Below are 10,397 nucleotides of genomic sequence, written 5' to 3' on the forward strand. Positions count from 1 at the left end.
TTGAGAGAGCCTATCTCATGGAATAAGGCAGAAGAACAATGAAGGATGGCTCCCAGAATCAACCTAGGGCATCCACATACACACATGTGTATGCTTACATGCATGTAAAAGCATGCAAATGCTCATACATGTAAACGGAAGGGAAAAGAAAGAACTGACAGAAGTATTTCAGAAGTATAGGCAGACATAGCGAATGAGTGGTGTAGAAATACAAGAAAATATGGGGCATTGTGTCCTGGATCCTTCAGCACCTAGGACACATAGGGCAGCAAATTAAATGGAATGAAAGACAGTTGGGTCTGCATATCCTGATTAGACACAGTGACAGTGGTCACCTTATGCTCCAAATACTATGTCCTATCAAATACTATGTCCCATACCTTAACAGACTGTATTTTCTCTTAATATGTGAGGCAAAAGAATTACTTCTTCCCTTAAAAAAATGATATAATGAGAATTAGTAAATGGAAGATATTATTAGCCATGGGCATTAAGTTGAAGGAATGGGTATGGGGAAACCCTGATAATTAAGTCACGGTCTATCATAACAGATATCTCCTCAGAGCTCTGGGTAAAATGGAAGACTCCCTTTACCAGCATGGCTTACCCATTCTCTGACCTTGTTTGTGGAGCGAGACCCATTCACATCCTATACCTGGGGAAGATCAAGTAGTCCTTGGCAAACCTATGCATGGCAACTGTCTACCCTTTAAGAACCTGCCATCAAGAACCTGGGATTCCTGGAACGACTCTACACACAAATGAGGCATTTCCAGTACTTTAATCTCCAGCCAATTATTTCATACACCCTGAAAATTTTTTTCCACTCTCTAAAGTTAATATATACAGCTCTGGTTCACCCCTAATAAAGTTAAGCACAAGCTAAGATCGTCTAAGAGAGTTGTTTCACTGAAGATCATCTGAGAAGGCCTTAGACTCTTGGAGGAGGTCTTCTTGATCACCATCCTACCCCCATTCCCTCCCAGCCTGACTGGGATCCTGCAGACCCCACTCATTCCAGACTCCCTTCATCCTCCAAGCCTGGTGTGCAGTTGCATCTGGACACCCTGAGAAAGGAGGAAGCTGAGGACACAGGACCACAGCTGGACCCCAACATGCTGTCAACTTAAGATGTGTTTCCACTGTCTATCCAGTTAATTTAATATGTTAAAATTCCATTGGAACCCCATCTTACTCGTAGGAAAGGACAGATCAAGAGTCACAGCCAGCTTTCCTCTGGTACCATTAGTCACCCAGCCTGTACTAACACTCTTAGTGACAGAACTCAGACTAGCACTGTGTAATCCTTCTCATTTCAGAAAGTGCATCAAGAAAACTTGTAAGTTAGTCATACCCCCTGAATCAGTGAAAAACAACTTTCTCTGCAGTGTACAAGTCCCACCTTTGGCGACTCAGGCCATCAAATTCCACCTATACATTATATGAGTGGGGTGCTCGGCCCCACCCCTAAGGAGCTCTAGTGGCTAGACCCTGTCTCTGAGGAGCTCCAGTGGCCATGACCCAGCTTCCAGACTTCCCTAATGTTCCCAAACTCAAGGTAGAAGAATCCCCCCATCCCACCATACAGGAAAAACATAATTCACCAATCCCTGATCTTGTCCCAAGATCAGGCCACATAATCCCTCCAATCCAAGGCTACCTTGGAAAGTTTTACCTTTGCACTCCAAGAAACACTTCATAAACCCAGACTTCTGTTCAGTCCTCTTCTGCTTCTCGCCCAAGTAGACAATCTTCACGTATTTTTCCCTCCCAATGAATATCTTGTGTGTGTTGTGCAGTGTGATTTTTGTGGTATTCCTTGGCTCTGCCAGGATATCTTTTCCTTCAGAGCTGTAACAGTTACATTGGGAAACACTCTCTCAAACACACACCCACACACACACCCACACACGCACCTGCCCCACAGGAGTAAAGTCGGAACACTTTCCATCCAGAAATCCTTTCCTATGGGAGCAAACACTTACAAAACTCAACTTTGAACTGAATGACACTTCACTAATTTTTAGCTCCACAGTCCTGCTTGTGACCCTCGAACTGTAAACATTTAACTCACCCAGCCCACCATGATTCTTCATAAAGAGTAAAGAGTAAGCCCAAGTATTTCCTGAGGTAAGTATCTTGCTTCTTCTGAAGTCTCACTTCACAGCTACAGTTACCCAAACACAGCCTTAGTAAGTACCATTGTCTATTTGCCTTCAGGGCACATGGTGTGTGGGGGTGGCGTGCAGGAAGAGCAGTGGTGTAGCAAAACTTTTATCAGCTCCAGCGTCAATGGAAGATGATGGCATTGGTTCAGAAATAAGCCTCAGCTGCTTCTCAGACTCTGTCTGAATACAGCTTTCCACCTCACCAGACCCCCGTCAAAGTAGGAGGGAGGAACCTCCTCAGAGGAGGCACAGACAGTTCAGGTTACAGCACGGTAGGTAAATACTCCTGACCTTGAAAGAGCCGCTTTTGTTTAGATGCACTACTGTTGTAATTTGTACATATTGATCTTCCAGGCACCAGCATCCACATGGAATGCTTACCTATAAAACAGTCCTATAAAAAGTACCTGTCCAACTTAGTCTGAGATTTCCTCCTTTAGTATTATAACTGGTCGCATACGAGAGCTCACACAGAGGATGAGGGGGTTTCATCCTTTTTCTTTTCTTTCCTTCCTTCATTTAGAAAATAATATACAAGAGCACTGCGCATGGAAGAGAGCTGATTGCAGAGCAGAATCTCCAGCGGGTGGGAGGGAAATGGCCAGATCTATAGTTATTCATCCTCTTCCTCCTGCCCTCCTCCCTTCCTCTCTTCCTCCTTCTCTCCCTGTCTCCTCCCCTCTGCTCTCATCTCTCCGACCTACAATACAGAAACAGGTCCTAGGGTAAAAGGGACAGAGACGTTCATCTAATCATCACACTTGCTGTTTGTCTTCATCTGAGTCACTGCCATCAAATGACCTTCCCCAGAGAAACAATTTTCTAATTTTCCAATTAGTGGAGCCAGGATTTTGAACACAGGTGGTGGAGGCTGTCTCTGGTCCTAACCACTAAGACTGTGTCTTGGCTTATTTTCACTTACAATGACTACTGGAATCTTTCTTATCAATTAACATTCAGTCCAATTAAATGTCACAGCCCTGCTCCCAAAACCACTACTAAAAGTTGTTAAGATGGGAATGTTGATGACATTACACAGGTTTGGTGATTGTTATAGTTGCTACTGTTATGGAACAAACCATCCGTTTGTATTGGTTAGGGGCTATGAATGGCACTTAGTGGTAGAATACTTGCTTTGCCTGTATTTAATATCCAGTTTCTCAAAATAAGTAACTAATACCCATAATGTAGTAGTCTGAGACACATATCTACACACACACACACACACACATACACACACACACACATTGGAAACTCTTGACCCGTTTCTGACCAGATAGGAGATCTGAATAAAATATATGGATGGACTTTTCAGACAGTGCCCCTCTAGACAAAGAGGACATTGTGGTCGGTTTTATGAACTGGCCTTGGAACCCGTAAAGCACCATTTCTATCAAACGGTAGTATTGGACAAGATACTCACACCATCTCCATGAAGAGATTGCAGGAAAGAGACACAGAGCCCATTGCTCGATAGAAGCATGGTAGGTTGCATCATAGATGAACAGGTGAACTGAGAGATACAAAATGGTAATCTTCATCTGAAGCTGCTCTCTACCTTTTGGTACTCTGTACGATCTAACCAAGTTACCCTTCCTTTCGACCTCACACTCCCTCTATCTACATGCTGTATTCTAGAAGGCTTGCCCTTATAATGATTTCACTGTGGCAGCTTCCCTGGGGAGAAACATGAGCATGGTATCCAATGAGGGTAAAGGAGAACTCAGCGAGCCCGATACATGTTGTTTCTCTCCCTCGCTGCAACCCTGCTGGCAGTCTGTGTTGCTCTGGAAGTTGGCCCCCTTCTCCACAACTCCAGCCTGCACCAGTTTCCATACCTCGCCCCTTTCCAGCAGAGCAATGCAAGTGGACTTTGCTACTATCAGATTTTAAGTGCTTCACTGGAACTTGTTTGACCTTGTTTGTGCCTTAACGCAGAACATCAATCCTGTAAGTAACCCATGAATTAATATAGCATTTAAAGAATTAAAGAAAATTCTGACTTTTATCAGGGTAATTACTGGTAGAGCATCTAACACAAAACAGAGATTGGGAAAACAAACATGAAGTATATAGGTTTCCAGACTATATATATATATATATATATATATATATATATATACACACACACATTATGCGTGTGTGTGTATTTGTATAATTATAAATAAATAAATAATAGAACATATACTATATGGTATATGATACATAATATAAAATTAATATATAATAAATATATGATACATGATACATATATAATAATATATATGTTATATACATAATAGATTATATAATAGATTATATAGCTATAAATATTATACATATATATGTATATATATACACACACATACACACACACACACACACACACACATATATACCTGATAGACTAGTTGGCTAGTGTAGTATGTCCCCTTTCATTGCTGTGGTTTTCATATGGTCTTAGGAGCTTTTTATTAGTATGAGGTTACTGGGGGTAGTGGAACCCAAAGATGGTTAGATCTACTGGGAGATGCTTAGACCTAAAGAAGTACTCATGGGATACAGACTTGGTTCATTCAGGAGAGTCTTTAATATAAAACAATACTGGACTCTCCCGGTCCCTCTGGCTTCCTGTTTGGAAATGTGATAGTTCCTTCTTCCTGTGTACTCCATCCATATGATGCCATTTACAGAAGGCCTTCCCCACAGCTGAGATGATAATCACATCCCTGAGCCTCTAGCAACCTGTGATAAGTAAACTTTTTTTTATTCACAAAGTGACTTAGCCTTAGGTATTCCATAACAGAAACAAAAAGGTTGACTGTTCCAATAATTATAATGTATTATCTCTCAAAAAATAACCTTTTATACAAGAATGTGGTATTCCTTCAAACCCCTTCAAAATAAACATGTCTGTTATTAAACTTCTTTTTAACTATAAAATCTAAAATTTTCTATATTCATAGGAGATATATTGTCTTCTATGGATCAGTTCTTTCTTTCCAAAGTTTATAAACAAAACACAAAGTGACCCATTCTGTGGCCTTGATAGAGATTGAAACGAGAACTGCTCCTGGTCCTGATATTTCAAAACTTCTTTCTGGTCCATTTTTAAGGACTTACTAGATTTTTCGTTCAGATGACTATATGTGGGTGTGTGGATGTGGAGGTGTCCACTGAGGCCAGGATGTCCTGGAGTTAGGGGTGGTTATACACTGTGCCACATGGGTGCTAGGAACTGAGCTGCGGTCCTCTGCAAGAGCACCAAGACTATTAACCACTGAAGCATCCCGCCAGCCCTGGTTTATTACATTTTAGAAGCATATTTACCTATTGCATTTGGAGGGACATATCCTACATCTCAAAAGTAAGTAGATGTGATGGTGTGTAATAAAATAAGGGCAGCTTTACGTGTCTATATAATTTTCAAATAATGTTCAATATGTCTCTAAAGGAAGAGACTTTGAACTTGCATGGCGGCTTAGCAGGTAATGTCCTAGCTGTACAACACGATTACTAGAGTTCTGATCCCCAGAACCAAAGTAAAAGGCTGGGTGGGGCTGGAAGTAGCCTGCCAATTAGTTAACAGGAAGTAGCCTCTTAATTCCAACATGGGAGACAGATAAAGGGACTCCCCTGAAGCAAGTTGCCTGTCCAGACTAGCAAAAAAACGCCAGCTCTGGGCTCACTGAGTGACCTTGTTTTAATATGTAGGGTGGAGAGTGAACCAGAAAGACACAAGAAGTCAATCGCTGGTCCCCACGTGCTCTTGCTCATGTAAACATGTGTACAAACCTCACACCTGTGTAACACATGCCTGTAACTGCCAAAAAAAAAAAAAAAAAAAAAAAAAGAGGAAAGAACTGGCCTCTTTTCTTTCAGTTAATTTTTCTTTCATCTCATTGTGGCCAAGTTCAAAGACAAATTTTACATGATTGCTGTTATTTGCATATTATTTTCTTTTTACTTTATTGCCTTATGCCATTAGTATGTTCCCTGGTGTCCTTCAGTTATTCTTTTAAATCAAGACTTTCTGCACTTTTGGGGGTGGGGTGGGGAGGGACTTGAGATCAATTACTTGCCAGTGGATTTTTGAAAACTCAGCCCACTTTGCTTTTCCTTCCATTCCTCTTGGTGTTTTTTGCCTCTTAGTCCCTGTCTATCTTGCCATTTAGGCTTCAAGACTATGAGAAGAAGAAACATATACTACACGTTATTACCAAGAATACTTAGATTTTTTTTTTTTACAGAAAAACATGTATTTGTCATGTATGTAGAATATACTGTGGGAGAAAAATGTTTTCATCAAAGTGTTTATTCTTCAAGGTGATCTGAAAGGGACAACGGTATAGATTCACAAATAGTCTACAGAGAAGACGTGACTATAAATGTAAATGTAACCTGACTGGGCAGAGGGAGTTGGCCTCATTACTCCTAGGCTAACCCCATCCTGGAGAAGGCTGGATGGTAGTAGAGCTCCAGGAAGGAGGAGAAGAGGAGCATGGAAAGGACTGGCCCAGTGGAGTCCTTCAGAATTTTGCTTGTCTAACTGTGGTTAATGGTTGAAAGTTTTAACAACGTGGAATAAAGCTGGGAGTAACTGAATAGTTTTTCAGCATAGTGTTCTCTTTAGACTTTAACCATCATTACACCCACACTTGCCAACTTGTAAGGGCATAGTTCTTAACTTTCTCTAGGCAGCAATTACAAGAAGCAGGAGCAAGTAGGGTAGAAGCATTTGTACATGTCTGAAACATACAAAGTCTGGAAACCCATTTTTTTTTAGAAGAATACAAACCCACCAGCACAGCCATCTGAAGAGTGTGTATGACTTCCAATAATAACCTTTTAAAAGAAAGCTCAGCAAACGGCTGGATTCCTGAGGAGATTTTCCCTAGTCTGATACTGCTTTAGGCAATGTAAGAAGAATGTGCATTCAAAGGCTTATGGCTTCAATCTGTCATTTCCTTCTCACTGAGAACATCTGTAACTCCAGCAATCCTCAGCGTTCCCATAGACTCAAGCAAATAAATAGCTCTACCATCTCAGAACCATCTCTGAGCACAGGGCTTCACTAAGATGGGGATTCTTGAGGGGTGAGCTAGCATACAGAACCAAGGGAAAGGGGCTGCCAGGAGAATTTACAGCAATTCCAGATGAATTTGATAGAGAATTTTCAACCTCAACACTCCATTCTCAACTTTGTATGTTTCACACTGACCTGAACGTAAAGTGTGTGTATGTATAACGAAGAAAAAAAAAAAAAAAAAAAAAAAAGCAGATTTGGGACACCGGATGGCTCAGTATGGAGAGGTGCTTGCTATGGGGCCCATTGACCCGGGTTCAATCCCCTAGACCCCACATGGTGGAAGGAAAGGGTGAAATGCAGGCTGAGCTCTGATCTCTAATTGTGCACAAAGGAACGTGCACGCACGCACGCATGTGCACAAACACAAATAAATAGAAATATTACAATTTTATAGTATTGAAACTAAACATGAAATTATTCCAGTTTTATAATTTATATAAAAAGAAAGGCTAACCACATATAACTGACACACCATCTACTTAGAATGCAACTGGGTGTACCACCACCTCACGAGCTCTAGGGGTGCAAAATGATGTTTGTGAGTTCAGTGTTTGGAGTCCAAGTGTGGTGGTTACTTGCTACCTTCTGTTTAACAGTTTTAAGTTGGTGGGCTGAATTAACATCTCAAGGAAACACGTCACCACTGCACAGGCGCCTCAGTCATTGATACAATGTTCCCACTGAGCCCTTTTGAAAAAACTTCTGTGACACTGAACTGTGCCACAACAAAGGTATTTTTGATTGTTTGTTTCCAACTTTCAGAAGGGCAAGTTTGCACCAAGTCTGTCACTAAGGGCCCATATGTCCATTTCTGTCTAATTATAACACTAGCCAGGGAGTGCCTTTGAGGCTAGATTTCCAAGGCAAACGGGAAGGAAATATGCAGACTGGCGCTGAGGGTTGGACCAGAATAACTGCCCAAAGTCTTCAGCTCTGCCTGTGGTGGAGGCCAGGCTTTCTCAATCCTGAAAGGATTTCTACACCCAATGGTCACAGGTTTCCAGACTCTCTCAGAAGGTGACTCAACTCTCCCATTTATACATAACAACAGTAAAGCAAAAAACCACCTCCCTGCACTAAGGCAATCAGGGGAAGGAGCACTTTCAGGCCACCCTCCTAAGGTAAGGAATGTCCCTGTCAAGCAAGGAAAAATGGAAAGACGAAGCGGGAATAAAAATCAGAACTTTTCAGTCCTTGAGCCTTGGCCCTGCCACTGGTAAGATAAAAGTCAGGAGGAGGGAACCACTAGTTTAGGTTTGAGTGTACTGTCCCCAGCTCCGGATCCATGGGAGAGTTGAGTCACCCTGGAACTTTCCTTGGACCGGCACTCCCCGCCACGGCAATGGCCCCATCCCCTGCCCTCACCTTACTGAACACCTCCAGGTCGTCCTCGTCCTCGTCCAGATCCAGCACATCGGCCTGCAGCAGGCTGCAGGAACCGCTGCCACTCGGGATCGGGGCGCCGCCCCGCGGGCTCTCCCCGACCGCCAGCTCCGCGGAGCCCGACGCCAGGCGCTCGCCGTCCATCCCGGCAGTGCGCGCCCAGCCGGCCGCCGCCGCCAGCCCGGCTCCCCCGCGCGCGCCCATTGGCTCCCGAGGCGCCCTGCGCCTCCCTGGCCAGCCCAGCTCCTGCCCCTCGGCCGTGCGCAGACGCGGAACTGCGGGAACCCGCGGCGCCGGGCCGGGGCGGGAGAGCGCTGGGGCCTGCGTGTCCCCATCCTGGCTCTGATCAGCAGCCGGGCTTCAAATTCTGACTCTAGGAACCATGCTGGGGTGGGCGATGGAGGCCCTGAGGACAGGAGGTGGCGTTCTCACACTGACACAGCTAAGGGCTACCAGGTTTGTGTGTGAGGTGGCAAGATCTATATGCACAAGCTGCTGACCCAGCAATATTTTCTGTACTGAAAAGTGCCTTTTTCCTGGGTTGTGACTCTCCCCCCCCCACCCCCAGTCTGTCCTTACAGAGACTAATGCAGAAATTAAAGGCATCAGAACCTCCTGGTTTTCAATCGATTTTTTTTTTTTTTTTTTTTTGACCCAGTGATTGGACTTTGTGGTCTTTTTACTGTCGAGTTAAGGAAGCTGAGGCTGAACAACTATTTTCAGCTACTTTCTAAGATAGCTTTCTCCTGGAACTCTTCCTGAAGTTAATGTGCAAAAATGTTTCCAAGCTCCAAGGACTGCCAGCAGCCTTGGGTATTGCAAGGAGAAAGAAACAATCTTGCATGCCTTTTCCTACAGGCAGTGCAAAGCTGAAACTATTTAGTTCTTCATTGTTTGTTTTTTTATAGATTCAAAATTAATGAAAAATTGAGTACAAATTGATATATGTTAGAACTAGATCCCATTTTCATTATTTATTCCTTTTGGTCTTTTTTTCTTCTCTCTTTAAAATTTCTAAATGAAGATTCATGCAAGAGCCAAGCATGGGAGTGCGTGCCTGTAGTTTCAGTGCCTGTAGTTTCAGCGCAGGGTAGGCTGAGGCAAGAGAACTTCCATTTTGAGGCCAGCCGATTTTAACACAGGTTGAAAAAAGAAAATGGGGAGGGGAAACAGATAAAAGGCTTCCCGATTTAAATACTTTTATTTCTGGCTGAGACAGTTCCTCAATATATTCCCTTTTAACTATTTAAGGACCTCCAATGTGTTTCAGGATATGACCCACATAGCATCCAGCCTGGTCACTGGCCACTTAAATATACAAATTGTTTCTTTACCTTATGGTTTCTGTCCCCAAAATACTGTCTTCTGCTAGTCTTCCAGGAATCATCCATAGTCCCGTCAATCTTAGTGAGACTTCTGAAACAAATCTGGTCACAGTTTCTCCTTTGGTTTTATCACACAGATTGTGTGTCTTATATTCCTTAGTAAACAAACTATAATGTTTTTTAGGTTAAGAACCATGAAATATATTAGTAAAGCACATTACCAGACATACTCATTCAAAATGACTCTTTGCTGAGCTCTACAAAGAATGCAAGTTATTAAAAAAAAAAATGTTTTTCTTTCTAATCTCACTGTACCTATGGAGAGAAGTCTGAACAATTTGCAGACTTTGAACCAGGAAACTCTTAGTGATACTGTGACTCACGGAATTACCCAGACAACAGGAAAAAAAAAAAAAACCCTCCAAAAGATCAATAGAACAAATGGCAGATACA

The 10,397-nt window shown here is 42.7% G+C and overlaps 1 protein-coding gene across 1 annotated transcript in view; it reads right to left on the bottom strand.

The window, feature by feature from the left end:
* The window catches only part of Snx7 (sorting nexin 7), an 81,712-nt gene extending 72,915 nt beyond the window's left edge, over nucleotides 1-8,797 (bottom strand). Inside the window, exon 1 of the mRNA XM_034499355.2 lies at nucleotides 8,602-8,797. Coding sequence (XP_034355246.1) covers nucleotides 8,602-8,763 — 162 coding nt within the window. The 5' untranslated portion in view covers nucleotides 8,764-8,797. The remainder of the gene's footprint in view (nucleotides 1-8,601) is intronic.
* Nucleotides 8,798-10,397: the final 1,600 nt, after the last annotated feature.

Source organism: Arvicanthis niloticus, chromosome 4, assembly GCF_011762505.2.
Source record: "Arvicanthis niloticus isolate mArvNil1 chromosome 4, mArvNil1.pat.X, whole genome shotgun sequence".
Lineage (NCBI taxonomy): Eukaryota > Metazoa > Chordata > Mammalia > Rodentia > Muridae > Arvicanthis > Arvicanthis niloticus.